A 27,210-nucleotide genomic window follows, 5' to 3' on the forward strand; every position below is an offset into this window, starting at 1 on the left:
GGGGTGTGAAAACGAGGTGGGATGCGCGGGACGATGAGGAGCGCGCGTGCGCACGCTTCGGTGGATGGCGTTTGCACGTATGCCTAGGTATATATATACATATAGATATAGATATACATCTACATATCTGATCGTGCAGATGCCGTTCCGTTCCAAACAACGGCGCCCATGAGCCGCAGGGACGCTTCCAACCAATCATGGAAAGAAAATCATGCGATGGCGCGAGAGCTTCTTCTCAACACGGCCCGCCGGTGATGTCATGGGATTCCTGGGACAGAGGGGAACGTCCGAACTGCTCTACGGAATGCCATGCTGATTCACAGTACAGCCTAGCGATGGGACGCTCTGGCGTGCCAACGGTTCTCACGCTAGACATGTCATAAAGGAAATGGAGACTCGGAGAGATACATTCTGCACGGTGAGCTGCCTACGCAGATGCGCATGAATAACGGTCCTTGCTTGTTCCGTCTCGCCTCTGGGTCCCTTCTATCCCCTCCACCAAGCCCCCACCCCGAGCACAAACACGCAAACCAGCACGTCCCCGCGGACCCTGCCGGCCGCCTCGGCGTACCGCATCGCCAGCTCGACCCTCGCCTTGGCCGCCGGCGGCAGGAAGCCCGCGGCCAGGCCCAGCAGCCCGCCCGCGCCGCCGCCCGCCGCCGCCGCCGCCGAGGACGAGAGGCGGCTGCCGCCGCGGTCGACGAGCCACCGCGTCCCGAGCAGGGCCGCCTCGGCGGTCGCAAACGCCCAAAAGAAGCGGTCCCGCGCGGCGCCGAGGCCGTCGCCCAGCAGCGCGCGCTCCTCGGCGGACCCGGCCTCGGCCGCCGCCGCGCGGTCGCGGGCCAGCTTGGTGCCGGTGAAGGGGGTCGCCAGGACGACGTAGAGGCCCAGGGAGAGGGCGATGAGGGTGTGCAGGATGCGCCAGAGGGAGGCGGCTTTGGAGGGGAGCGGTGGCTGGGCTTGGTGTTGGCCTGGCCCGGCGCCGGGTGGTCGTTGTTGTTGTTGTTGTTGTTGCTGCTGCTGCTGCTGCTGCTGCAGAATGGCCGCGAAGGGGTTGGCGGGGGCATCACCTCCGGGTCCACCAGCACCACCAGCACCGCCGCCGAGCATTTGCATCATGAGCTTCATCATCGGGTCGTCCCCTTCCGGCAAGGTGCCCGGAGAAGCGCCGGCACGGGCCGGGGGGTCGAAGCCGAGCATCATGCGGCGGAGCTGGGCCTCGTCGAGGACGGGTCCCTCCTCCGCGGGACCGGCCGGTGGTGCCGAGGGGCGCGGGGTCGTCTTGGGTTCGTAAAAGTGCTCCGAGATGTCGACCTCGGCCGGATCGGGGTGGTGCTTCTTCGCCTGCTGATCCGACGATGTCGACGATGCCGCCGTGGCCGCCGTGGCCGCAGGAGCAGCGGGGGCGGTGGAAGACGGAGCGGGAGGGGGGTCTGGGACGCATCGAGGTTAGCCGCGGGCAGACGGAACGGACGGACCCAACCGACAGGAACGCCAGGCTTCCTCGTACTCTTGGGCACACCGCCGGCCAGGCCGGTGATCTTGCTCAGCCTGTCGCCGGCGCCGGCCTTGATCTTGGCCTCGCGGCGGGCCTTGCGCAGGCGACGAGCCTCTTCTTCGCGCGCCGCGGCGGCGGCCTCTTCCTCGGGGGTAAGCTCGGCCATGGTGGAAGCCGATGGACGTCAACAACGAGAGACACCGGCTTCTTTTCTTTTTCTTTGTGCCTCGTACAAGCCCGATGTGCCGATGACCGAGTCGTAATGGCGTGGTTGTGTGTGGTTCGTTGGGTGGTGGGTGGGTGGGTGGGTTGAAAGGAGGACGGACGATGGTGTTGGTGTTGGCTCGTTGTGTGTGTGTGCTGGTCGTCCGATGCCAGCTTACACCCGCACACGCCTTATCTTATCGAAGCTCAGCTCCACCACCCCCAGGGTTAGGGTTGACGGCAGCCGGAGACAACGCATCGAATTGGTCAGAGCCGGTCGTCAAACGAGCCCAGCCCTGTGACAGAAGCACGCCCGCTTCACGCACGGGGCAACACACAGAGAGAGAGATGGACAGGGGCGGACACCAAGACGGACAGGCTCAGCAGGTAGGTCGCTGCGAGCCGCGCTTTTTTTGCAAAACAAACCAAGACGAAGACGACACCCAAGGCGAAATGTACCACCAACAGTGCTCATTCATCATCACCAGTCTACATTCTGATCTGAGCCGCTCCCACCACCATGACAACCACAACGACTCGCTCATCACGCCCTGCTTCTTCTTCAAGGCGTCGCCTTGCTCATGCTGATCAGCCGCTTGAGCCCCGTCTGCATCCATGTTAGCACCGTCCTCTCTCAACGCAACGCGGTCCAGGTCGAGCGCGACAACAGAAAAAAAAAAAAAAAACAACTCACCATCCACTGCCCGCATTCTTCCGTCTTGGTCTTGAGCACCTCGGTCTGGATTCTCGACGCCTCGTCGTAATTCTTGGCCGCGATGGCCTCGGCCACCAGCGTCAGCTGCTCGATCGTGTCCGGCTTGACCAGCTCGTGGTTGTTGAGGTGGTCAAACAAGATGTTGAGCCGCTTCTGCGTGTCCCGGACCTGCGGCGCGAACGTCGCCGGCGCCTTGGCCGCCACCCGCTGCATGTCGGCGCTGAGCACCTCCACCAGCCGCTGCGCGTTCGGCGGGATGTTGGACCGGTCGCCGGGCGGCCGCCTCTCGGCCTGCGGCGGCGGAGCAGGGGGAGGGTCGCCGCCTGCGCCGGGGCGGGTCTTGGCGAGGCCGCGGCCCCTGCGGCGGCGGGGCGGCCCTAGGCGGGCCGGCGGCCGCCGCGGGAGAGCCCGCCTTGGGCGGCGGGCCGAGGGGAGGGCGCGAGGCCTGCGGCGGCGGGGCCGTCGCGAACTGCTGCTGCTGCGGCGGAGGCGGGGCGCGGCGTAGGGGCTGGCGGCCGCCGGGGAGGCGGGGCGTACGACGACTGGGCCGGCGCCGCCGCCGGGGCCGGCGCGTACCGGTTGGACGGCGGCGGGCCGGCGGGAGGCGGGTTGTACGGCGACGCGGTGCGCGGGGCAGGCGGAGGGACCATGGGCGACGGCAGGCCGGCCGGCGGAGGCGCCGCGGGAACGTAGGGGTTGGTCGACGCGTTGGAGGTGACGGACGACGGCCGGGGCGGGATCTGGCCCGCCTGGGGCGGCGGTCCACCGACGGCGTGTTGCGAGGCGGCCCGGCCTTGGGAGGCGGCGGCGGCGGGGTCGGCGCGCTCCTCTGGTACGCGCCGACGGCGGGGGACCTTGCAGGCCGGCGGCCGGGCCGGGGAAGGGGGCCGTCACGGGCGCCACGCTCGGGGTGCTCTTGCGCACGGGCGCCTTCACCACCATGGGCACGTCGTTCCAGTTGCCCACGTCCTTCCTGGTCGCGGCGGGAGGAGGCCCGGCGTTCCTAGGAGGCGGAGGGGTCGGCTGGCCGTACGGCTGCGGCGGCGCATACCCGCCCGCGGACGGAGGGGCGTAGCCGCCGCCGGCAGGAGCGTACGGTTCGGCGCGCCGGAGCCGGGCCGGGGCCGGAGGGCTGGATCAGGTTCGGACCCGCCGGGGCGTACGGGTTGGACGAGACGGCGGCGGGCGGCTGGTAGCCCGCCGGCGCGGCCGTGGGCGGGGCGCCGTGGGAGACGGGGGCCGAGGATTGGATCAGGCTCGGGCCCGCCGGGGCGTACGGGTTGGACGAGGCGGCGGCGGGCGGCTGGTAGCCCACGGGCGTGCCCGTGCGGTCGCGACGCGCGAGGCGGGGGCGGCGGCGTGGCGCTGGCCGGCGGCGGCCGCCGACGGGGACGCCTTTTGGGTGGCGAGGCGGACGCGGTTCCTGGCCACCTCGGCGGCGGGGAAGTGGGTGGGGAGCAGGTCCAGATACCGCTGGGCGACGGCGAGGTGGCCCTGGGACGCGACGATCTCGGCGTACTCGACGTACTTGTCGTAGAGGGAGGCGAGCTTCCAGCCCTCGCGGAGCTCCTTCTCGCCGTCGGCGAACCGGGTGACGTGGCGGAAGACGGTCACCTTCTCGATGAAGTGCTGCAGGGCGCGGGCGTGGATCGAGAAGCTCGAGTCGTTGGCGGTGGCCTCCTGCAGGCCGCTCTGCTCGGCCTCGGCGAGGGCGGCCAGCCAGATGTCGACCAGCTTGTCGAGCTTGGAGCCCACCAGGTAGCAAAAGGACGCGTCCTGGCGCGAGCCCGACTCGAGGATGCGGTCGCCGAGCGCCTCGCAGAGGTCGGGGAACTCGGACGGCTCGGCAAAGGTGCACAGCGTCACCATGGCCTCCTTCCAGTGGTCCAGGTCGGCGTTGTACACCACGTCCCACAGGTTCTTGTGGAGGATGGAGCCGACGAGGCGCAGGTAGCTCGGGGAGCCCTTCTTTTGGGCGAGGTAGGCCGCCTGCACCTTGTCGACGAGCTCCTTGCCGCCGCAGTTGGCCAGGAGGAAGGCGTCGGCGACGCGGTCCTGCTTCAGGGCGACGTCGACGGCCTTGGCAAAGTCGCCGAGGATGACGGCCCGCGTGATGCCGTCCTCGGCGGCATCGCCCTCGCCGAGGAGCCGGAACGGGTTGTCCGTCTTGGCGCCCTTGGCCGGGGCGAGATCCGACAAGAAGTCGTCCTCGCCGTCGTCGCCGTCGCCGTCGGGCCACGCGCTCGCCGCGTCGCCCTTTTGCGGCTTGTCGGCGGCGGGGCGGCGGCGGGGGCGGCGGCGGGGCGGCGGCGTCGCCGTTGGCCCGCCCGGCCGACGCGTCTTGGTCCTCGTGCGAAGCCTCGCCGTCGCCGGCGGCCTTGGAGAAGCCCAGGTGGTCGAGGATCTTTGTGCGGCCGTCCGACTCGCTCAGCGTCTTGAGGACGAGCCAGTCCTCCTTGTCCTCGTCCGTCTTGGCCTCGGCGGCGCGCTCGTCGCAGATGGAGGCGACGTCGCCGGCGCGGAAGGCCTCCTCGAACCTGTCGGTGGCGGAGCCGATGTCCGAGTCGACGGTGAAGCCCGTGATGAGGATCCTGGACGAGCGGGGCTGGCCGGCGGGGGCGTCGTTCTTGCGGAACAGGACGATCTTGCCGCCGTAGCCGAACGAGACGCCGACGGGCCGCTCGAGCCAGACGGGGGCGCGGGGCAGGGAGAAGGAGGCGCCCTGGATCTGGGTCGGGGCCTTGGAGAAGAAGTCGTCGTCGTCGAGGGCGGACTGGGCGGCGGGGACGGCGGCGGGGTTGGTGTTTTGCAGGGTGTGGATGGAGATGCGGCCGTCAAAGGAGGCGACGGCGACCAGGTTGGGGTGGCCCGGGTCGAAGCGGGCCGAGAAGATCCAGTTGGTGGCCTCGGGGAACTCGCCGTAGCGCTCGCCCGTCTGGGGGTTCCAGACGAGGGCGCGGTTGTCCTTGCCGCACGAGACGAGCAGGCCGGCGTCCTGCTGGCACCACGACAGGGCGAGGATGCCCTGGTCGTGGCCCTGCAGGGTGCGCTCGGGGGCCTGCGAGTTGCGGAGGTTCCACAGCAGGACGACGGGGGTGTTGTCGTCCGAGGTGCCCGTGAGGAGGGTGGTCGAGTTGTTGGGGTCCCAGGCGAGGGCGCTGACGGGCTTGCGGTTGTTGTTGAGCGTCAGCGACGCCTTCTTGGTCTTGAGGTCCCAGACGGTGACGAAGCCGCCGGCGCTGCCGGTGGCCAGGATGTTGGACACCTTGCGGTTCCAGGCGACGCAGTCGATGTCGTGGGCGGCGGCGGTGCCGAGGCGGAAGGCGGTCGACGTGTCGTTGACGTCCCAGACGAACAGCTCGCCCTTGGCGCCGGCGGTGGCGAGCACCTGGGGCCGGAGGGGGTTGAACTGGAGGGCCTTGATGGGGCCCGTGTGCTTGACGTCGCGAGACAGGAGCGCCTCCTCGCCGGCGAGAAGCTTGGCGGCGTCCCAGAGCTGGAGCGCGCCGTCCTCCATGGCGCCGGCGATGACGCCCCGCGGGTGGTCGTCGCTCGGGGCGCCCCAGGCTATGTCGTAGAAGCTGCAGCGGTTTCCCTGGGCGTCAGCATTCCGCTTTGGAACCCCTCCTCCCCGCCACGACCGGCCGGGGCGGCCGGGGCGGCCGGGGCGGCCGGGGCGTGCACGGGGATGTCTGGCTTGGGCGCGTACCGCGACTCGGTGCTGATGCCGGCTATGGGTTGCAGCTCGAGGCTCTGATCTTGGGCATCGAGGTGGAGGTCCCACAGCTCGAGCTTGGTCTCGTCCGAGAAGTCGGCATCGACGGCGCCGGACCGGGTGCCGGTGACGAGGATGGGGACGGGCCCCGGCGACCATGCAAAGGCCGCCGTCCGCGGGATCTCTCTCAGCCGGACCATGGTGTCGGCTGCGGCTGTGGCTGCGGCTGCGGTGCGTGCCGTGGACGGTGGACGGTGGACGGTGGACGGTGAGACGGCGGACGGTGGGCGGCGGACGGTGCGATGCTCGGACAAAACGAGCCGACGAGGAACGAGGGACTGAGGGGCTGGGCTCGATGGGGATGCGGGCGTCCTGGGGGTGGTTCGCAAGAAAAGAAACGCTGCAACAATGGGTAAGGGTGGAAAATCAAACCCACCGCGGAGGCCCTCCGGCAATGCAATGTCGAGCCGTGAGGGCGTGTGAGGCGAGGTGCAAGGGCTAAGAAGCGGGAGCAGCAGGAGGAGGAGTCGACCTTTTGGAGTCGTGGACGGTGCGACGAGTTGCCAGATTGCCTCGACCCGCCGGCTGTCCAGGGGACCGACGCCATGCGCCAGATGGGTCCCCTCCCAACGTCCAACCCTAACCCTACGTTACCCCTCCAAAAAGAGCTCCAGCTTCCAGCTTGGGACGCGACTTGCATTCATTCGTTCACATGCATGTCCTGGGCTGCTGCGTAGTAATATTGGCATTCATAGCATGACAGCTCAAGAGACCCAAGTATCTATCCTCTATGGGGTTTTTTTTCTGTAGGTTTTTTTTTTTTTTTTGGAACAACAACCAAGCTCCAGAGCTGCGCGTCCACGTTGGTGCCGTGAGGGAGCTTCCTTGGGGTCCTTGTCGGTTGGTGTCCAACCTGAAATGGACCCGACCTCCGCTGGAAAGCTGAAGTGGGGCTCGAGGTGGGAAGGTGGCATTGCATCTCCAACCCTGTCGGGCTGTCGCTGGGTCTCTCGACCTCTCGGGCACCTCTCACCTCCAACCCTCAACCTCCCTGACGCGTGCAAGAAAGCCTGCTTGCTAACACGGCACGTGATATCCCTTCCACCTTCAGAGCTGCCTTGGCTTCCTGGAACACCTGAGATCCAAGACGGGAGACGGCTCGGACGGGGGCTTTTTCTGCTGTCCTGTATCATAACTATACCTATACAGCATCACCCCCCCCCCCCCAAGCCGGACAAGACATCAAGTCCCCAAGGTCCCTGGTTACCTACCGTCCCACGACAAGGCCCAATTCATCCCCTTTTCTCATCTCACACACGCCCTACCATCTCTCTCGCTTTCACATCACCTCCTCCTCCTCCTTCCCCTCCTCCTCCTTCTCATCATCATTCTCCTCCTCTCACCTCCCGCACAAGTGCACACTCGCTCAAAAGGCAAACACCATGTCCGACGCCGCCCGCTGGAAAGCCACCGTCTACGTCGGCGGTCTCGCCGCCGGCGTCACCCCCACCATCCTCCGCGAGGCCTTCCTGCCCTTTGGCGAGATCGTCGACGTGTCGTTCCCCCGCAACGACCCCCACGCCAACGCCCCCAAGCCTCAGGCCCAAGCACCGCCTTTCGCCGGGGGCGGCGCCGGGGGCGGAGACGCCCACCGCGGGTTCGCCTACGTCGAGTTCGAGGACCCCGACGACGCGCGCGAGGCCGTCGACAACATGGACCAGGCCGAGCTGTTTGGCAAGGTGATTCGCGTCTCGGCGGCCAAGGCGCCCAAGTCGGCGACCGCCCAGGGCCTGCTGAACGCCCGGACGGCGGTCTGGGAGCAGGTAAGCCCCCCCCCCCCCTCCTCCTTCCCCCCACAGCCCGAAACCGCGCCATGGATGCGCGCGCATGGGGATCTGGAGAGCTCGGCGCGTGACTAACGTCTGCGACAGGAGGGATGGCTGGCGGAGCACGCCGTGAGCGAAGAGGACAAGCAGGCGGCCGAGATGGCCAAGCTGAATTCCGTTCCGGAGGATCCCATGCAGGGGCTCGAAGGGCTGGATGTTGCCGGGCCCAAGCCGGAATGAGGGGCCGCGGCCGGCGGGCCTTTCTGGTCGATGGAGGGTTGTGAGTTTGCGTGCAAAGCAACAGCAAGAAAAAAAGTTTTGAGGGACGAGGTTTTGTCGATACCCAAGGGCAGCATGGCGAGGGCAGGTTCGGCGTTGGGGATTACGGATTTGGGGATACATGGGTTCTCAAAACGAAAGCGGCGGAAAGAATGCGCACGGCCGGTCGGCCGCATCGGGTCACCATGGCGGATCACGGCATGTCGGGAGAAGAGATACGATCATGAAAAGGAGGAGGAGGAGGGGACGGGGGGCGGAGGGGAGGGGGAGAACAATGACAATGATACATCTTCAGGTCCCATGTTCTTGCCTGTCAATATACAAAGTCTCCCTCCCTCCCATCTAGAGAAAATTCTGGCGCATCATCCCTCTCTTCCGGAACCACCACCTCACCCGGTCGCAGCCTTCCCTTTTGTTTTGCCTCGGCTTTACTCCTCCTTCTTCTCCTCCTTGGCCTCGACGGCCTCGGCAGCGGCCTCAGCCACGGGCTCAGCCGCAGGCTCGGCAGCAGGCTCGGCGGCCGGGGCGGGCTCCGGGGTGGGCTCCGGGGCGTGGTGCTCCACGGCGGCGTGGTGGTGGTGGGCGGCCGCCTCAGCAGCGCGGTTTTGCCTCTTGAGGCGGATGGTCTTGTCGACAATCAGGTGGCGCGTGCTCGAGTAGATGGCAGCCGAGACGGCGAAGGCGACGACGACGGCTGGCGGGCGGGGCGGAACATGACAAGACATGCCAGCATGAGCATGATGAAAATCAACGCCAACACGAGCACGCGCGGCGGCATGCTCTTTTTCCGAGGGAGGAGGGGGGGGGAGGGAAGCTGCTCACCAAGGGGGTACAACTCAGGCGGGACCGACTTGATGCGGGAGCGGAGACGCTGCGAGACGGTGTGCGCTGTTGGGTTCGCAAGGCGTTGATAGCAGACTCGGGTCAGCCTGGGTCCTTTTTGCCTCTCTCTCTCTCTCCTGCCGGCAAGATGCATTGCCAATCCTCTTCACTCTCGTTTCGGGGTCGTCGCGGCCCAATTGGCCTTGTACGTACCAGCCTGCTCCTCCTTCTGTATCACGACGTGGGTTAGTCAGTCCGTACGGTCCCCTCCCCCACCCCAACCTGAGGTTCTGACGCAATCCATAAAAACTGGCGCAAAACGACAAGCCACTCACCGGGATCGGCCGCATCAGGCGAACCGTCGGGCGGAACATGTTCCGCATAGCCCGGGTAGCGAACATTTTGAAAGAGGAAAAAAAACGGAGGGGAGAGTGTGCCTTGGGGCGGACGGGGAAAAGGATGTGTTGCCGTGGCCTGTGTGGCGGCGGTGGTGGTGGTGGTGGTGGTGGTGGTGATGGTAGTGTTGCGCAGCAGCAAGCCCGCTCTGGGGTAAAGGAAAGCTTCGGGAAGTTGGTTCCAGGTCGAGCCATGAGGAGCTCGGTTCCCATCCTTGTTCGAGCACGTCCCCGCATTCCCATTGGGCAACATCAGCCCACACAACCCGGGGCCAAGCCCAGAGGGCAATTCCATTGCCCGGATCGCATGTGGGCGAGCAAAAAATCGTGGCGCATGTGGCATGCTTTCTACCGGGTCCACCGGGTGTGGCTGGCTCCCCCCCACCTTGCCTCCAGCCTGTGGCGCCGGGTTTCCGTCATGCCCGGGGCCCGGGAGAGGCGCGTGCCAAGATTTCCCGCCCAGACTGAAAGCTGCCCTTAGGTGACCTTTCCCAAGCAAAAGACTGGGGACCTGAGGTGGACTTTGCCGCTCTCCCATCCCACCCGCCTCTCTCCGAGCTCCGACTCGACAACCACACACCACACCCGCTACCCGCCGCTGCTTCAATTGACACCGCGATACGCTTGCCCACCATGTCGTCCGACGACGAGCGCGTTACCAAGCCCTTCAAGTTCGTCACTGGTATGTGCAGCCACCACCGCCGTCCCCTCTCCCCCCGGCCCGCCCAGGCAAATTGCCTCGGCGCGAGAAATTCCAGGATGGCCTGATCCGGGGGGTCCCTCCTCATCCTTTTGTGTGTGCACCACGTATGGGGATCAACGTTTCGCTGACCACGTCGCCAGCTGGTATGCACCCCCCCCCACCCACCGTTTTCCTTGTTGGCTTCGATGCAGTCGTCTTGAGATGCGGAGAGAGGAGGGGGAGGAGTTGTTTCTGTTTACGTCATGGAGAAAAGAAGAGGAGGGGGGAGGAAGGACTTGGGAGGAGGAGAAGGAGGAGGAGGAGGATCGGGGGTGATGGGACGACGGTGAAAAAAAAAAAAAAAAAGAGCATCGGACGGCGACGCAGCGACGACAAACCTCGATGACGGCAACGACGAGGACGATGCAACCGTTGGGGCTCGGGTCCTGGATGGCGCATTTCTAACGAGGACGCTCGCTTTTCCCTCTAGGTGTCGACGCCCGCTTCCCCAACGTCAACCAGACCAAGCACTGCTGGCAGAACTACGTCGACTACCACAAGTGCATCCTTGCCAAGGGCGAGGACTTTGCTCCCTGCCGCCAGGTGAGAAACAAGCCCGACCCTGTCGACGGCCCGCGTTTTGCCTTCTCGGTCGATCTTGGCTCGAGGAGGGGGAGGTGGTTCACCTCCAAGCTCGCCAGCCAACACCGCGACGGAGAGAAGGGCGCGCCCCGTGGACCCCAGAAGAGGCTCGTCTGCTAACGGTCCGCCCGCGCTAGTTCTGGCTGGCCTACCGGTCGCTCTGCCCCAGCGGATGGTATGAGCGGTGGGATGCCCAGAGAGGTACGTTTCGGGTGATTCACACACGCCAGCGCGGATCGACGACGTGCTTGCGAGAGAAGGAGAGGCATGCTAACACATCGCACCCATCCGCAGAGGCTGGCAACTTCCCGGCCCGTCTGGACCAGTAAAGGGAGAAACTTGCTGCTGCAGGTCGTCGAGGGGTAGAAAGGCGTGGCAGCCAGGCGAGGGACGACGACGTCATGGACCTTGTCCCGGGCTTGTCACGGTAGAAAGAGACTCGATAGGTGACGGCGAGGAATGCACAGAGAGTTTCTGGGTGTCCATTGTTGGCCCGCGCTCGTCATGGTGTGAACCAAGGACTCGTGGCACATGCATGTTGGATGCTGCGGTCGTCGCTCCAGCCGGCGAACCGCCGTGTCTTGTGATTCTGCGTAGTTGCCGTGATCAAACCTCCAACGCCATCCCAAAACGCCGCCTAAAGAATTCTCCCAACGGCCCATAGGCCATGTTCTACGCACGCCCGGTTCGGCCATCCGCTAGCACATTACAAACATCAACAACCTGGGGCATTCCTCCCGGGGGTTTCCCCGTCCTACTCGTCGTCCGAGCTCATAAACTCTTCGTCCTCGTCGTCGAACCCGGCGAACTTCTTGACCGGCGGAGGCGCCGCCGCGGGGTTCTTCAAGACCTCCTTTTCTTTGCCCTTGCCCTTCTCGTCGACCGGCGGCTCGGGCTCCGAAGGCGGCGTTGTGGCCTTGGAGCCGCCGCTCTCGTCTTCCTCGTCGTCCTGGTCGTCCCGCATGTCCTCATCCCCCTCGGACGACGCGCCGCTCCCCGCCGGCCCGGCGCCGCGGCTGCTCCCCTCCCCGTTCCCCACCTGCAGCAGCAGGTTGTCCCGGTACCCGCCCCGCCGCATGGCCTCGAGGACCGCCTCCCTCGTCCTCTCGCCGGCCTCCTCCTTCTCCTCGACCCACTTGCCGTCCATGAAGGCCTTGCCGCCGCCGCTCCCGCCGCTGCGTATCTCCTCCTGGCGCCGCTCCGTCATCTCGACGATCTCCTGCCAGCGCTTCCGGCGCGCCTCCTTCTCGCGCCGCTCCATCTCGGGCTTGATGGCCAGGTACTCGGCCAGCGCCTTGGCCTCGGTGACGGTGCGCAGGCGCCGCCCGTCCAGGTTGCGCGACGACCCGTTGTCCTCCTGCCCCGCGTTCTTCTTCTTCTTGGACATGCGCCCGCCGGCGGCGCGGAGCTGGCTGCCGAAGCCGCCCTTGCCGCCGGGCAGGGGGCAGGCGAGGCGGAGGGCAACAAAGTCATGGTCTGGCGAGAGGAGGCTGGAGAGAGGGGAGGCGGCGGCGGCGGCGGCGGCGGCAGCATCAGCAACAGAACGGCGCGGGACGAGGCGGCCGGAGAGGGTCGTCAGCAGGAGGCGGTCGATGGAGGCGTTGGGCGGGAGGCGGGCGTCGAGCTCGTCGGCAAGGGAGGCGATGGGGGTGCTGGGGGGCAGGGCGAGAGAGAGCGTCGAAGGGAGGCCGGTGCCGGCGAAGCTCGTGATGAGCACGTTGATCTTGCTGGGCGCCATCGTGTCGGCTGCCTTGTTGGACGGGGCGACGGTGGCTCGATGGCCGTGGCGGGAGCCAAAAAAAAAAAAAAAAAAAAACGAAAGGGGACTGGAAGAAATCGCCTGGCTCGCTTGCGATGGATGGTCGGATATCCCAACTCCAAACTTCACCTTCACGCTCGTTGTGTTGTGCTGGCCAGGATCACCGTCAGGCACAAAACATTCAGCTTCCGGAACGACGCTGGGAGGGTGTGAATCCCGCAAGGCAACGCGGTCCGTGTGTTGTTGCGCGTGGGTGGGTGATGGCCGTCTTCTCATCAAATCGTCCGTCTTGCCTTTGCCATGCGCCGAGCGGCAAGGCTTTGTTACGTAATCACGCGACGGGCAGGTTCCAGGCTGGAAGGCGGGCCAAGCCACTTTTGGCGCGGCTGCCACCAGCCACCAGCCACGCCGCATCGCGGGCCGCCCCACCCTCAGCTGCCAAGACCGGGCGCCCAGCTGTGGCGCAGGCCCCGCTCATCCCCGAGCCCTACCGGATTGGAATTTTGGCGCCGCGTGCCCACAAATCATCCGCCCTCTCTTGTCGTCCTGAATTTTGGAAGAGCTCGTCCCTGCAACGCCGACCCTCTCAACCCCCCCCCAAGACCAATTCGCAGATTGTGTCGACAACCGGTTCAGCCTCCAAGATGCTTATTCCCAAGGCTGATCGCAAGGCGATCCATGAGGTAGGTTGGCTCCTGGGAGCGCCGGTCCCATCCGGCAAACCGACGCGAGAAAGCAGAGCTGACGTGGGCTTGCAGTACCTCTTCCGGGAGGGCGTCATGGTCGCCGAGAAGAAGTAGGTTGCACCCTCGCCGATTCTTGGTTTTTCCCGAGCCTGCGGTTTCGATCGTCGTTGTCCCCTCGAGAGGCATACGCCGCCTTGTTCTCGACCGCCATACCCCGTCCGACGGCTGCTGCTGCTGCTGCTGCTGCTGCTGCTGCTGCTGGCTCCTCACGGCTCGAACCACCGCCGCCAGCGCCCCGATGGGCCTCCAACCTGCTGGACCCGGATGGCTAACCCGTTGCCCGCAGCTACGAGTCGACCCACGAGACGGGCATCCGCAACCTCTACGTCGTCAAGGCCATGCAGTCCCTGACGTCCCGCGGCTACGTCAAGACCCAGTTCTCGTGGCAATACTACTACTACACCCTGACCCCCGAGGGTCTCGACTACCTCCGCGAGTGGCTGCACCTGCCCGCCGAGATCGTTCCTGCCACCCACATCAAGCAGCAGCGCTCCCACGCCCCGCCCCGCGGCATGCTCGGCGGCGACGAGCGCGGCGAGCGGAGGTTCGGCGGCCGCGGCCGTGGCGACCGTGGCGACCGGGAGGGCGGCTACAGGCGCCGGGATGAGGACAAGGATGGCGGTGCGCCGGGCAACTTCAACCCTCAGTTGTGAGTGTTTTCTTTTTTCTTCTTTTCGTCCTCTCGGGACAGGCGGGGGGCGGGCTTTGGAAAGATGAGGAAAGGAAGGATGGTTCAGGATTTGCTAACCAGCTGGGCTCTCCCTCCCTCTTTCTCTCTAGCCGTGGTGGTTTCGGTCGTGGTCGTCCCCGTGAGGCTGCTGCTCCCCCCTCGTAAGATATGAGGGCGGATAATTTTGCACGCGGTCTCTCTCTCTCTCTCACTCGCATTCTTCTCGCTTGGGCTGCCAGGGTATGATGGCACATAAGGGCATGGCACGGGCATGTACTCTACTTCGACAGAGCAAGAGGGTCGACCGGCAATGCGCCCAACTCGCCAGGAACCGGAATGGTTTGGGCGTGGAGTTGGTGGTTAGAGAACGATTCGGAAAAAAGTCGCGCAGTCAGGGTCCTCATTTGCGGTCATAACGGTTTTTGCTCCCTCTCGGTTTCCCCCACGGTGTTGAGGCGACGGGCCGGTCGTCGGAATTGATGAGTTTATGAAGAAACCCGAGGGACGCAATCGGTTCGCCGCGTGGGCCGTGATAGTGGGGGTTGGTGAATCGAGCCGTGGTGGACAAGTTGAGTGCCTGGTGTTTTGCTCGCGGTGGTTCGTGCTAATGATTGGGGACCTCCCCCCGCCCCACGACTTTGTGCATCGTCGACATGTCTCTCTCTCTGCGCTCTGCCTCTTTGTCTGTCGCCATGCCGAGTTCTACATACGCAGTAGGCGGCTCGCGCCACCCGGGAATCGGTCGGCCGTGGGTTTGGGCCGACAACCTACACAGTGTAGGGGCCAAGCCTTTGTTGGACGCTGGCCCATGGGCTCCAGATACCCGGGTTTGCATCGCCATCCTTGCCTTGTGCAGCTTCTCGCTGTCGTCTCCGATAGGCTCTCCGTAATTCTTGGCTCCGGCTCAACGACAGAATCGCTAAACGGGCGCTCGTCTACTTATGTAGCAAGGTAGTCTTGGTGTCAAAGAGTTCTTGTACCCTTGCTCGATCAGCCGGGCTTTGTTTGTTGCCCCCCCCCTCCTCTCTCTCACACAGCTCGCTCTGGCTTGGCACCCCCCCCCCCCCCCTTTCCAGTCCTTTCCAGTTCAGACAAGATGGCTTCCCTACCGACGCTCCCGACGGAGATGAAGGCGTTGAGGTATGCTTCTTGAGCCTCCGGCTGGCTTCGTAACCGAGTTCATCGCAGGCTGATGATGATGGGGCCGCCGACAGATACAACAAGCCCGAGGAGTTCGAGATCGTCAAGGTGCCCCTCCCCACGCTGCGCGACGACGATGTTCTGATCAAGGTCAAGGCCTGCGGCGTGTGCGGGACAGACTTGGTACGTGCTGCTGCTTATCCTCCTCCTCCAGCACGGAGCCAACCCTCCAGGCACGCAAAACGGCGACGGGGGGTAGGGATGCTAACAGCCAGGGCCCAGCACATCCACGAGGGCGAGTTCATCGCCACGTTCCCGCTCATCCCGGGCCACGAGACGGTCGGCGTGGTTGCCGCCGTCGGGCCCAAGGTGACCGACTTTCGGGTCGGCGATCGCGTGGCGGCAGACGCCTCGGAGCCCTGCGGCCGCTGCTTTTACTGCCGCCGCGGCGACAAGCTCATGTGCGAGAACGTAGGTCCACTTCCCCCGACGGAAACGAAGAGGGCGGGGGGGAGCGGCGGACGACCGGCCGGCAGACCGAGTGACCGGGTGACCGATCGATTGAGCGACCGAGTGACTGACCCAAACGCCCTTCTCCTCTTGTCGTTTCTCGCCAGTGGATCGCCCACGGAATCAACGCCCCCGGCGGGTTCGCCGAGTACTGCGCGTACCCGCAGGCCAAGGTCTTCCCCATCCGGAACCTGAGCGACGTCGACGCGACGCTGATCGAGCCGGCCTCGTGCGCCGCTCACGGGCTCGACAAGATCCGCCCGCGCCTGGGGTCGAGCGTGCTCATGTTTGGCGCCGGGCCGACCGGCTTGGTATGGGCCGCTCTCTTTGTGTCTCTCTCTTTCGCTCTCTCTCCTTGATATCTTCTCGAGAGGGGTGCGTACGTGTGCGCATGCGAGCTGACGCTCTCGCCGCCCAAGATGCTCGCCCAGCTCCTCCGCCACAACGGGTGCTCCCGCGTCACGCTCGCGGCCCCGCCCGGCCCCAAGATGGACGCGGCGCGGCGGCTCGACGTGGCCACGGCGTACGTCGAGCTGCCGCGGGACGACGCGGCCCAGGCAGCGGCGCTGGACCGCCTGCGGGCCGAGCACCCCTACGGGTTCGACATTGTGGTCGAGGCCACGGGCTCGGCGCGCATCCTCGAGGGCGCCATCGACTTTTGCCGCCGGGGCGGGACGTTGGTGGTGTACGGGTGAGTAGAGTTGATCGATCCATCCATCCATCCATCCGTCCGTCGAGCATGGGGAAGGTGGGAGAAAAAAGGAAGGAAGCCGAAGCTAAAACAAAAGGAAAAAAAAACCCCGATCCAGCGTCTACCCCAACGCCGCCCGCGTCAGCTGGCCGCCGGCAAAGATCTTTGGCGACGAGATCCGCATCATCGGGTCCTTCTCCCAGCTGTACATGTTTCGTACGTCTTCCTCTCCCGCGTCCGGCTTCCCCCCCCCCCTCACAGAGAGAGAGAGAGAGAGAGAGAGAGAGAAAGAGATGCCTTGAGCTGCGCAAGGCTGACGACCAGGTACGAACCCGGCGCCGTGGGGGCGGGAGGGTTCGACCAACCCAACCCAACAGCTCAAACCATCGATTACCTCGACTCGGGCCTCATCAAGACCCAAGGCATCGTCAACAAGACCTTTCGGCTGGAGCAGTACGGCGAGGCGCTGGCCAGCATCCGCGACAAGACGGCCATCAAGGCTGCCATCGTGTTTGACGACTAGGGCAGGGACAGGCGGACGAACACGACAGGTCTTTGAGGAGGGGGGGAGAGGGATTCCCCCTCCGAAGAGACGGATGAGCTGTGTGCGATACGCTGGCACCGTCTCAGGGGAGGGGGGCACACACGGCGTCCCATCCTCTCCCATCCCCCGTCTTCCCCTGTTTGTCGTAGGAATGAAGGACCTACAGATCACACGCATCAGATGGTTCCAGAGAAAGACAAGTTGTTCAGTGAAAATAGCAAACAAGCATTATACCCTCATTTCCGCCCATCTATGTACAGTATTGTGTATGTATATATAGGTTAGCTGTGTGTGTGTGTGTGTATATGTGTGCGAATGCCATCGACAACCCCAACCCTTTCACACCCAAAAACAATGGTCATGCTCTTCTCCCCCTTCCCCGATTTGCCGTGCACCTAACAACCGTCCGTGTCCCACACAAGTCCAGCCAGAGGCAGCATGCCGCCCATCGGCCCATGAAAAGGTGAGCAACCCAGAGAGGCGCGTATAGGAGGGTGGTGGTTTTTCTTTTCGGCGCGAATGGGGAAGCAGAGGGGAATGATGAATACCACATCCAAAAAACGGAGAAAGAGGGAGGTCATCATGGCTCTTGGGGAGGGGTTCGCGTAGAAGCGAGGAAAGGGGTTGTTGTGTCTTCCCCCCCGAAGACTCCCCCTCCGCGAAGCCTTGACCAGAGAGAACAAGAAAAAGGAAACCAGGAACAAGCGATTGATGTAATTTTGCTGATGCGTGACGCCGATCCATGCTGCAAGAGTGAGAGAAACGTTTTTTTCCGCCGACCACACCATGATGATGACGACGACGAGACGTGACACCGAAGAAGAGACACCACCCAGAAGCAGTGAAGAACGAACCCGACGACCCGAACCGGTAGGGGGCATGCACCGAAGAAGAAGAAAAAAAAAAGAAACAACCAGCGGCCCGCGCGCGCCAGACACAGCCGAAGGAAGAAATGCACTCAAAACGCCATTTCATTCGTGTATCAGAGTACGTTGTTTTTTTCTTTTAGGGTTTCTTCCTCTAATCGCGCATTCCCCACTGCGGCTTCAGCGTCTCCGCCATGGCCGACTGGGTGAAGACCTGATCGCCCGGCAACCTGCTCACGCGGCCGGCGCCGTTGCGGATGGCGCTGGCGTGCAGGGCCGACAGGCCGCTCTTGTTGCTCCGGATGGAGCCGGCGTCGCTGCGGGCGTCCGAGTCGACAAACTTGCGCGGCGGCGCAAAGTCGAGGGCCGTGAAGGTACCGGATTTGCGGAGGAGGTGACTGGGAAAGCGAGTTAGCGTTTGTCTTGACTCGTGATCCATCTCCTCTTGGACGGGACAACAAAAAAAAAAGACTTACGGGCTCGGCAGGGCGGGCAGCTCCTCAAAGGCGTTGGCCAGCGGGCTGTGCACGGCGGCCGGGGGCCTGTACGGCCTCCGCTCGCCCAGCGGGCTCTGGGACCGGCCGCGGGCGCGGCTGGCGAAGCTCTCGGGCGGGGCAAAGTCGATGGCGCCGAGGATGGCGAGCGAGTCGTCCTTGAGCTTGCTCGGCGTGGGCAGCGTCGTGAGGTCGGCCGGCGGCGGCATGGGCTTGCGCGGGCCTCCGGCGCGGCTTCCGGCGCGGCTGCCCGACATGGCCGACCCGGCGCGCGGGCGGCCGTAGGGACCCGACATGGCGGAGCCGGGGCGCGACCCGCCGGGGCCGCCCATCTGGTTGGAGACGGAGGAGCCGGGGCGCGGAGGGCCGCGCATGTTGGGCGGGAAGGCCGGGCCGCCGCGTGGCGGACCGCGGGGGCCGGGGAAGCGCTGGCCCGAGGGGGGAGGGGTCATGGCGCGGCGCGAGACGGGCTGAGCGTAAGGCATGACGAAGGAGTTGGTGGCGGGGTCGAAGTAGGGAGCGTCCTGCATGTACTGAGGGTCGTAGTCCTCGTAGTAGCCTTGGCTGGCGCCCTGGCCCTGGCCCTGGCCGTGCTGCGGCTGCTGCTGCTGCTTCTGGTGCTGAGGCGGCAGCTGAGGCACCGGCGGCCGGTCCTCGGGCCTGGTCTCGTCAAAGTACTCCTTGTAAAAGGAGCGGATGCGGTTGGCGCGGTACTCGGGATCCTCCGAGTCGAGGATTTCCTCGGGCGGCAGCGGGCGGTAGCCGACCGAGAGGCGACGGTTTTCCTGCTGAGGGACGCCCAGCTGGCTTTGACGGGCGGCGGCGTTTTGCTGCTGCTGCTCGTACAGGTGCGACATCCTCTGCATGTTGCGGCCGCGGGGCTCCTCCACGTCCAGGTTCGCGTTGGCGGCGCTGTTGCCGTTGACGGGCGAAGGCGACCGGGCCTCGCGAGGGAGCTCGGGCATCTCGGCAAACTCCATGTCGCCGTACATGAGAGGCTCGGGCTCGGCGATGACGGGCGGCTTGGACCCGGAGGCCGCTTGCTGGCTCTGGGGCGCGGGGCTTGACGAACGGCTGCCATACGAGGAGGAGGCGCGGGAGTCGTCGTGCCGGGGCTGCCGGGGGCCCTCGGCGCGGTCGTCGGTGGTGAGGCCGAGGCCGATGTCGGAGGGCCTATCGTCGATGGGCGTGTCGACCTCCTGGGCCAGGGGCTTCTCGAAGGGGTTGCGGACCTCGCCGTACTCGACGGCCATGCCGGCGTCGGCCGGGTTCGACTGCGAAGGGGCGGGCGTGGGCCTCGCGGCGGACCGCTGAGCGACCGGCAGGGGCTCCTGGAGGGCGACGCCGATGGGGCCGTTCCCGTCGTGCGAGATGGCGGTTCCGATGGGCGGCAGAGGACCCCTGGGCGGGCTGCTCGGGGGCGACATGGACTTGTCGGACCTGAGGCGAGGGGGCGAAGGCGAGGCCAGGGGAGACTTGGGGTACGAGTCCTGGCGGTGGAACGGAGGAGGGCTGTGGATGGCGGGCGAGCGAGGACCGCCCTCGGCGCGGCTTTCGGAGCGGGTGTAGATGGAGCCGGGCTTGTTGCCGGTGCGGAACGAGCGGATGGAGCCGGTCTCGCTGGCGGCGTACTGGGCCACGGGCCGGTAGGGGTCCTCGTTGCCGTGCAGGGTCCGGGCGAGCGAGTGGAGGGATTCGCGGGAGCCGTGGGCCTCGGGGGGCAGGAGGTAGGGGCTCGTCAGGTTCATGTCCATGGACATTTGCTGGCGCTGGTAGCGGGACGGATGGCCGCCTTCCTTCTCGCGGCTGATGAGGCTCTTGCGGGAGCTCTGGGGGCCGCCCTTTTGCTCGAGGCCGAAGTCGAGCGACTTGTGGGGGTCCTCCATGTCCTCGAGCATCTGCTTCTTCTTGTTGCGGCGGTGCAGGTAGAAGAGGACCGAAGTGATGGCGATCAGAGGCAGGCTGCAAAGAAAGAAAAAAAAGGGGGGAAGCGTGAGCGAGGATGGACTTTTTCATGTTGGTTTCACGGCGCACTTACCACACGCCCAGCACGATGGCGATGGTCATGCCGGACGAGCCGACGGGCTTCTCGCACATCCTGGGATCGGAGCAGTCCTCGGTTGTCTGGGCGGCCCTAGGGACGATGACGCGAGACGGGGCTCGCATGTCCAGCGTCGACGTGGCCATGTCGAGCGACGACGAGCCGCGAGCCCCGATCGCCGGGACCCTCGAGCCCATGGCGTAAGGGCGTCCAACATATCCACTCGTTCCCATGGTGGACGGCCGATGTTCCTCCGCAAGCACCATCTATCTATACACGTTGGAGGCGACAGGTTGGCGGATCCGCAGCGGCGGGCGACAGGTGGTGGTTTGTATTGCGTGTTCGTGTCGTTCAAGGTCCTAGACCGGGGGAGGAAAGAAACGTCGACTCTATCGCGTGGAAAACAAGCTCGTCATAACAGTCGTGGCCCAAGAAGCAGCATCAAGAGAAGATGAAGGAGGGACAGATTTGTCCGGGATGCCGAGTGAGCAAGCTCTCGAGGGAGAGAAAAAACGAAAGATACAACGACACGAGCGGAAAGGCGTTGTTGGTCAGGTTCCCAAGAGAGGATGGGCAAACCCCGACAAGAAACAAAAAAAAAAAGAATGGACACGTCGGGGACGGAGGCGAGGCCGGTGACGCGAAAGCAAGAAACGAAGGTGGTGACGAGGGAAGTCGTCGCTTTTGTCGGCAAAGGTGTGCCAAAAAGGAGCGGAACGCCGGCGAGAGCAGGCTAGTAGTGAGTTGGTGTAGGCGGTGGATGGCCGGGTTGGAATGGAATTCCGCGAAACGAGTGGAATGATCGCAACGTCTGGAGGAGAGAAGGATGGCTTGGTCCGACGAGGCGAAAGGTCGGAAGGGGGGATTTCGCCGTCTGGCCTCCTCGACAACGAGAGCGGTCGTGGGGGGGATGAAAGGGGAGAGAGAGGTGAAAGAGAGAAAGAGGCAAAAGCGAGAGAAGGATTGGAATCAAAGAATTACCTTTGGGAGGTAGGTACTAACGAAACGGTAAGGGTGTAACTTGGTTGGGGAATTACGGACCTCAGTTCCATCTCGGGATCCTGAAGCGACGGCGGCTCTCGATCAGGGACCACAGAGGGTACAAGGGACCGCGATACCCCCCTAGCATGGACTCCTTGACGATGGCACCGGGGGGGAGGGACCAGTACCAGTATGTAGTGTAAGTTACGGCACAACAGAGTGGAAAAAAAGAGAGACCAGGGACCCAACAAGGGAACCGGGGACGGGAATGAACATGGGCAGCCAGGGAGGAAGGGGGGGTAAGCTAACGTTATCGCAACGCTTCCGCCTAAGGTAAGGTTCCTGAGGTCAGCCCCCCCCCCCCCCCCCCCGGACCCGTCTGGTTTCGGGGAGAGCAGCGGTGGTGCAGCGGTGGTGCAGCGGTGCAGCAATGCAAGCCAGGGACCGAGCGAGCGAGCGAGTGAGAGAGCGAGCGAAAGAGAGGGGAGAGAGAGAGAGAGGGTAAGAGAGAGACGGTCCATGACACCCACCCACGCCCAGGCGCATAACCGTCAGCCGGACAGGCCAGTCAGGCCAGTCAGAGCCATCCATCCAGTAGGTAGGGTCCCTTAGCCCTCTCCTCCACTCGTACGCAGTATGTCGGCTCGCTTCCCATCGCCGCCGCTGTCGCCGCCGCCATCACCGCCGCCGCGCGCGCGCCGTTGTGTTGGTTGTCCACTTTGTCCACTCTTCATCAGCGTCGCGGAGCTTCTGTCGAGCGAATGAAAGGCGCTAATTTCGTCTCGCTCACAATCAAAAAAAAGGGGAGGTCCCACGTGTGGGGCCTCCCCCATGTCCCGGGGCTGCAGTCACCGCTCAGGCACACCAATAAAATCGCTTTACGCCCGACAGGGGGTCCCCTGGTCGAAGGGAGCGGGCCGTTTGGGGAAGAAGGAGGAGGGGGGGAAACAAAGAAGCCCAATTGCAGAATGGAATCAAGTGAAGCAAAAAGCACAACTGGATGAAGAAAACGGAGCAGCTCTGTTGCCCTGCGCTGCTTTGCGCTGCTCCGCTTCTTCTTCAACACCGTTCGTTTTTTTTTTTCCCTCCCCTTCTTCTTCTTCTTCTTGAGAGCTGGCTGATTTTGTTTTCCATTCTACTCAATCTGTCTGAGGTGTTGGTCCAATGAAATTAAACGTCAGCACATAACTGCTGTGTAGGGGAACGGATCTGATCTCTCTGGTCATGATGAGCCTCGAGGTGGTCAAGTCGGTGAGACGTTCCAGTCTCCCCTTGCAGACCGTTCCAGGCCTCTTCCCTGTTGCCGGCTCCCGAAGATGCAGAACCCTACTGTGGTACCTGCGCAGCACCTCGCAGCACCTTACCGCACCGTGCTTGCCGCAGCAATGCATCCAGATGGCGCTAATCTCGCGTGCCCGGGAGCAGGCGCCAGGGGGGGGGGGAGGCCCGCGGTCCAGAACGGGGGAACCCAACGGAATAGGCAATGCACCAGAGCAAAGCCCTCGTCCGTCTCAGGGGACAGGAGAAACTTCTTTCTTTGCCGAGATGAAGGCACCCCCGTTTTTTTTTTTCTTTCTTGCTTTCCCCGGGGCAGCCCGGCGCGCTGTCAAAGCAACAAGACATTCCAGAACGACATTCTCCTTCATGCGTTCCAGGGTGTGTTTTGCTTTGTGCCCTTTTCACATGTTGCGTTGCTCCCTGCGGCCCTGCGTGGTGGCCTTGTGTTGTGCCACGCAGCCTTTCCCCCCCCCCCCCCCCCACACCCCGGCAGCAGCGTTGATGCTTGGATGCGCTGGCTGGCTTGTTTCAACCGCGTTTGTCGTCGCATCACGCTGCTTGGCCTTGAGCCGAACAAACGGTATGTAGGCACCTCATCGTGGCTGCATCGATTTGGTCGATTTGGTCGATTTGGTCGATTTGGTCGATTTGTCGTTGGGACGTATGTGCTGTGCGTCGTGGGGTCCACGGGTATGTACAGGTATGTTGCATCGGCTGTATGTACGACCGGCCAGAACGTCTCGAAGGCCCGAGAACACGCCTCGAGTCCTGACCCCAAAAAGGATCCCCCTTGACGTGGTAACGTGAGCCACCACGCGCCGTTGTGGCGGTCGGCTTATCTTAGGCGAAGGCTGATCTCATCCATGACAGCTCGCTACCCGAGGTAGCATTGGACGGGGGCTCACCACAACGGTGCTGACTGGCGATGAATTTCAACAGCATGCGTACCGCAACGGCGGTGAAATGCGCAAGAGCATGTCCGATTCTCGCGCAAGCCATGTATGTATAGTAGCTACGTAGTAGAGCAGAAAGCAATTCGAGTGAGCCTCCAAGACCCCGAAGGGTCAAGAGATCACATCAGATCATATCAGATCAGGTCAGGTCAGGTCAGGTCAGGGAGGAAAAAGAGGTATTGTAGGTCCAAGGTAGGTGGCCAACCGACGGCCTCAAGCCGCCCTACCTAGGTATGTCGCCCAAAGATAAACCGCCTCAGCCGGCTTTGTAATACTCGGGGGCGTACTCGAGCAGCCAGCTCTTCTCAATCTTGGTAATGTCCCGGATAAACGTCTTGTCGCCCGTCTCGACCACCTCGTGAAACACGACCCAGTCCGCCTTGCGGTTGAACAGCACCGAGCTCGGGTGCGCGTGCAGCACCGTCGATCCCGACACGGGCCGGAACGTGCCGTCGGGCTGCATGCGCGCCGCGTGCGCAAAGTAGCCCGCCGTGAGGCATCGCCGGATCTGCTCGGCCTTGCTTTGCGACCCCGGCGCTGTCGCCGTCGCCGTCGACGACGAGCCTCGGGTCTCCGCGTCGTCGACGGGGATGCCGAACCTCTCCAGGTACCGCTTCAGCTGCGCGCGGATGCTCACCGCCCGCGCCATGGCCTTGAAGTTGAGCAGGTTCTCCTGGCAGAACCTCGCCTCCTTCCTCCCCCGCGTCGCAAACGCCTGGTACGCGTTGAGCAGCGTCAGGTGGTCGCCCTCGTCGGCCGCGAACCGCCGCCGCGCGCTCTCGCTCCTTTTCCGCTCCCCCTCGTGCTGCACCCACGCGCCGCCGCCGAGGCTCGTCATGGCCGCGATGGTCAGCATCTCGCCGAGGCACCCGAAGCCCGGGGCCGCGAGCAGCGCCTTGGCCATCATGGGCTCGACGGCCAGCTCGGCCATGCGCAAGCCCAGCGGCCGCGTCAGCTTGGCGTACTCGTCGAGCGCGCCGAGCGCGTAGAGCAGCTCGAGCGCCCGCGCCAGCAGCTCGGCCGGCGGCGGGGTCAAAAAGTCGAACCGCAGCACGTTGTCGATCCCGAGGGCCTTGAGCTGGAGCACGACGGGCGCCAGGTTGGTCCGCTGCACCTCGGGCGCCGCCGCGTCGGGCAGCGCCAGGTACGCCTCCTCGGTGTACAGCCGGAAGCACTTGCCCGGGCGGGTGCGCCCGGCCCGCCCGGCCCGCTGCGCCGCCGACGCCTTGGACACGGGCGTCGTCGTCAGGCTCTCGATGCCCGTCTGCGGGTTGTACGCGCGCACCTTGACGAAGCCCGCGTCGACCACGTACGCGACGCCGTCGATGGTGACGGACGCCTCGGCAATGTTGGTCGCGAAGACGACCTTGCGGCAGCCGGCCGGCGCCGGCTCGAACACGTACATCTGCTGGTCGGCGTGGAGGCCGGCGTAGAGCGGCAAGGGGAGGAGGGACGGGGGCCCGGCGCCCGGCCGGGCGGAGCGCTCCGACACGGCCTGCACGGCCTGCTCGATCTCGTCGCGGCCCGTGAGGAAGACGAGTATGTCGCCGGGGCCCTCGGACGCGTGGATGTCCAGGACGGTGGACACGGCCTTGTCGAGGTAGTCCTCGGCGGGCTTTTCGAGGTAGAGGACGTCGATGGGGTGCGTCCTGCCCTCGAGGCTGATGATGGAGGCGACGGGGCCGGGGCCGGGGCCGGGGCCGTCCCCCCCCGTCTCCTCAAAGAAGCGGCGGAAGCCTTCGGCCTGCAGCGTGGCGCTGCTGACGATGATGCGCAGCTCGGGCCGCTTCCGGCGTATCTTTTTGAGCAGGCCCAGCAAAATGTCGGAGCTGACGGAGCGCTCGTGGGCCTCGTCGACCATGATAACCGAGTACCGGGACAGCAGCGGGTCGACGAGGGCCTCGCGCACGAGGAGGCCGTCCGTCAGAAACTTGATGCGCGTGCGCTCCGACGTCACGTCTTCGAAGCGGATCGAGTAGCCGACCTCCTGGCCGACCTCGCAGCCGTACTCCTCGGCCACCCGGATGGCGACCGTGGTCGCGGCAACGCGGCGGGGCTAGGGGCCCAAGGACCAGGGCCGGTCAGCGCGTGAAACCTGCCAGGCACCTTGCCTCGCCTCCGGGGAACGTACCTGCGTGATGCCGATGACCTTGCCGTCGGCGCACCAGCCCGCCTGCTCGAGGAACTGGGGGATCTGCGTGCTCTTGCCGGACCCCGTCTGGCCGATGACGATGGTGACGGGGGACGTCTCGACGAGGTACAGGAGAGCCTCGCGGTGCTTGGCGATGGGCAAGAGGGCGGCCGGCTTGTGGAGGGCCGGGATGAAGGCCGCCCCAAGGTCCAAGTCGGCCATGGTCGCCGGAACGAAGAGCACCGTTCAAGAGGGAAACGCTCTCGGCATCGAGACCATGGCTCTATGTCATGCCGCAGCACAAGCACGCCGTTCTCGAGACCGCACGGCCCAGAGCCGTCCGTTCAGGGAGCCCCGGCCGGCGGCGTTGCTGACAACGTCTATGGTAATAATAGCGGTAAACCTCGCTGCTCGCCTCACGCAACGGCTCCGTCCTGCGTTTCTTGGCGGGCAACAGCTTTCGCCGTGATTCCCTCGGCACTTCACCCACCGTCTGTCTCCCCTGCACGAGGTTTCCAGAGACGACGTGTCCGTCAGTAAAAGCCTGTTCCAGCCGGCGACGCAGATGGTGTTGCATTGTCTTTGGTCGACGAGACTTGTTGCGGGCGAGCGACGACCAACCACCGTCCGGGCTGCCGGCTGGCGGTCTCGTGCTGACGGCCGGCAAAGACAGGCAAGCTAGTCCCGTTGAGGGAACAGCCTTTTTGGGCGCCGAAAAAGCTCATGGGCCGACCTGCCTGGTCGGCCAGCAGCCTCCAATCCCCGTGAACAAACAGCTCATGAATCGGACGCTTGCAACTGCCATCGTGTTGCCCGGAGGGAACGGGTTCATAACTTGCCGGGTTCGTTTCCCACCTAGTCGGCACGCCCATCAAGGAGAGAGCACGTGCTCAGCCTAGCTTTTTGCCCGAGGACACCTACCTAGCTGGAGCCATCCAGAAAAAAAAAAAACAAAAGGTGAAAGCCTGGGATACGCTCCATCATTCATCTTCCCTATCCACCTCGCAAACTCCCTTTGCGATATCTCTCGGCCTTCATCCAGCTCGCTCTGCTCTGGAGAGCCGATCTAAGGCAGGATCTTGGAGTTTCTTCTGCCGCCCCTGAGGCCCTGGGGATTCTGCAACCATCTTCTTCTTCTCAAATCGAGCTTCTTTTCCGTGGACCGGGAATTGCATCCTGACCTGCTAGCAAGAATCTGTCGGATCCCCTCTTCCCCGGGATTTCCTATCTCAGGATCGTCGGATTGTTGCCTTTCTTCTGCCGGATCATCTCGCCGTCTCGTGGCGCCCCTCCCTATTGCTTTTGCCCTTCCCCCGTCTGCTCGATCTCTCTCCGCTGCTCGTCGGCCGGGGAGGTTCCCAGCAGCCGCGGCTCCGTTCCACCTTGCCGTCGGAGCCCACCGATGAGCGCGTGTTGCGTGCGTGAAGGGAAAGAGACGGCCCCCCGAAGGAATGAGACAGGATCTTCGGTTCCTCTCGGTCCCGTGATGGTTGGATGAGGCCGGCGGCGACCGTGGATGGTAGCACCGAGGGGACGTTTTGTTTCTCTTGTCGTTTGACTGACCTCCAGGCCACAACAGCGGCGCACATGACGTCTTCCAGGCTCTCCGCGACGACCGTCTCGCAGAC

General features: G+C 64.4%; 10 protein-coding genes across 10 annotated transcripts; 4 read left to right on the top strand and 6 right to left on the bottom strand.

Moving 5' to 3' along the window:
* Positions 1 to 486: 486 nt before the first annotated feature.
* On the bottom strand, positions 487 to 1,664 carry VTJ83DRAFT_6496 (uncharacterized protein; the record flags this gene model as incomplete). The annotated part of the gene is made up of 2 exons (XM_071013213.1): positions 487 to 1,433; positions 1,511 to 1,664. 2 exons carry the CDS (start codon positions 1,662 to 1,664, stop codon positions 487 to 489), a joined length of 1,101 nt encoding a protein of 366 aa, XP_070864123.1.
* Positions 1,665 to 2,264: 600 nt separating this feature from the next.
* On the bottom strand, positions 2,265 to 6,332 carry VTJ83DRAFT_6497 (uncharacterized protein; the record flags this gene model as incomplete). The annotated part of the gene is made up of 8 exons (XM_071013214.1): positions 2,265 to 2,309; positions 2,397 to 2,925; positions 2,994 to 3,210; positions 3,272 to 3,452; positions 3,514 to 3,720; positions 3,834 to 4,659; positions 4,754 to 5,998; positions 6,127 to 6,332. 8 exons carry the CDS (start codon positions 6,330 to 6,332, stop codon positions 2,265 to 2,267), a joined length of 3,456 nt encoding a protein of 1,151 aa, XP_070864124.1.
* Positions 6,333 to 7,574: 1,242 nt separating this feature from the next.
* On the top strand, positions 7,575 to 8,198 carry VTJ83DRAFT_6498 (uncharacterized protein; the record flags this gene model as incomplete). The annotated part of the gene is made up of 2 exons (XM_071013215.1): positions 7,575 to 7,955; positions 8,064 to 8,198. 2 exons carry the CDS (start codon positions 7,575 to 7,577, stop codon positions 8,196 to 8,198), a joined length of 516 nt encoding a protein of 171 aa, XP_070864125.1.
* A 467-nt stretch (positions 8,199 to 8,665) lies between these two features.
* VTJ83DRAFT_6499 (uncharacterized protein) lies at positions 8,666 to 9,460 on the bottom strand (the record flags this gene model as incomplete). The annotated part of the gene is made up of 4 exons (XM_071013216.1): positions 8,666 to 8,931; positions 9,060 to 9,125; positions 9,273 to 9,288; positions 9,395 to 9,460. The coding sequence occupies 4 exons, from the start codon at positions 9,458 to 9,460 to the stop codon at positions 8,666 to 8,668; spliced, it is 414 nt and encodes a 137-aa protein (XP_070864126.1).
* A 627-nt stretch (positions 9,461 to 10,087) lies between these two features.
* On the top strand, positions 10,088 to 11,107 carry VTJ83DRAFT_6500 (uncharacterized protein; the record flags this gene model as incomplete). The annotated part of the gene is made up of 4 exons (XM_071013219.1): positions 10,088 to 10,136; positions 10,627 to 10,739; positions 10,916 to 10,979; positions 11,073 to 11,107. 4 exons carry the CDS (start codon positions 10,088 to 10,090, stop codon positions 11,105 to 11,107), a joined length of 261 nt encoding a protein of 86 aa, XP_070864127.1.
* A 425-nt stretch (positions 11,108 to 11,532) lies between these two features.
* VTJ83DRAFT_6501 (uncharacterized protein) lies at positions 11,533 to 12,516 on the bottom strand (the record flags this gene model as incomplete). The annotated part of the gene is made up of 1 exon (XM_071013220.1): positions 11,533 to 12,516. One exon carries the CDS (start codon positions 12,514 to 12,516, stop codon positions 11,533 to 11,535), a length of 984 nt encoding a protein of 327 aa, XP_070864128.1.
* Positions 12,517 to 13,181: 665 nt separating this feature from the next.
* On the top strand, positions 13,182 to 14,118 carry VTJ83DRAFT_6502 (40S ribosomal protein eS10; the record flags this gene model as incomplete). The annotated part of the gene is made up of 4 exons (XM_071013221.1): positions 13,182 to 13,220; positions 13,296 to 13,333; positions 13,570 to 13,932; positions 14,064 to 14,118. The coding sequence occupies 4 exons, from the start codon at positions 13,182 to 13,184 to the stop codon at positions 14,116 to 14,118; spliced, it is 495 nt and encodes a 164-aa protein (XP_070864129.1).
* Positions 14,119 to 15,049: 931 nt separating this feature from the next.
* On the top strand, positions 15,050 to 16,817 carry VTJ83DRAFT_6503 (uncharacterized protein; the record flags this gene model as incomplete). Its single annotated transcript, XM_071013222.1, has 7 exons — positions 15,050 to 15,093; positions 15,168 to 15,276; positions 15,376 to 15,564; positions 15,711 to 15,914; positions 16,023 to 16,294; positions 16,413 to 16,510; positions 16,672 to 16,817. 7 exons carry the CDS (start codon positions 15,050 to 15,052, stop codon positions 16,815 to 16,817), a joined length of 1,062 nt encoding a protein of 353 aa, XP_070864130.1.
* Positions 16,818 to 17,858: 1,041 nt separating this feature from the next.
* Positions 17,859 to 20,505, bottom strand: VTJ83DRAFT_6504 (uncharacterized protein; the record flags this gene model as incomplete). Its single annotated transcript, XM_071013223.1, has 3 exons — positions 17,859 to 18,102; positions 18,181 to 20,160; positions 20,237 to 20,505. The coding sequence occupies 3 exons, from the start codon at positions 20,503 to 20,505 to the stop codon at positions 17,859 to 17,861; spliced, it is 2,493 nt and encodes an 830-aa protein (XP_070864131.1).
* Positions 20,506 to 23,707: 3,202 nt separating this feature from the next.
* VTJ83DRAFT_6505 (uncharacterized protein) lies at positions 23,708 to 25,804 on the bottom strand (the record flags this gene model as incomplete). Its single annotated transcript, XM_071013224.1, has 2 exons — positions 23,708 to 25,507; positions 25,583 to 25,804. The coding sequence occupies 2 exons, from the start codon at positions 25,802 to 25,804 to the stop codon at positions 23,708 to 23,710; spliced, it is 2,022 nt and encodes a 673-aa protein (XP_070864132.1).
* Between the last annotated feature and the right edge of the window lie 1,406 nt (positions 25,805 to 27,210).

Source organism: Remersonia thermophila, chromosome 6 (genome assembly GCF_042764415.1).
Source record: "Remersonia thermophila strain ATCC 22073 chromosome 6, whole genome shotgun sequence".
NCBI classification, from domain to species: domain Eukaryota; kingdom Fungi; phylum Ascomycota; class Sordariomycetes; order Sordariales; family Chaetomiaceae; genus Remersonia; species Remersonia thermophila.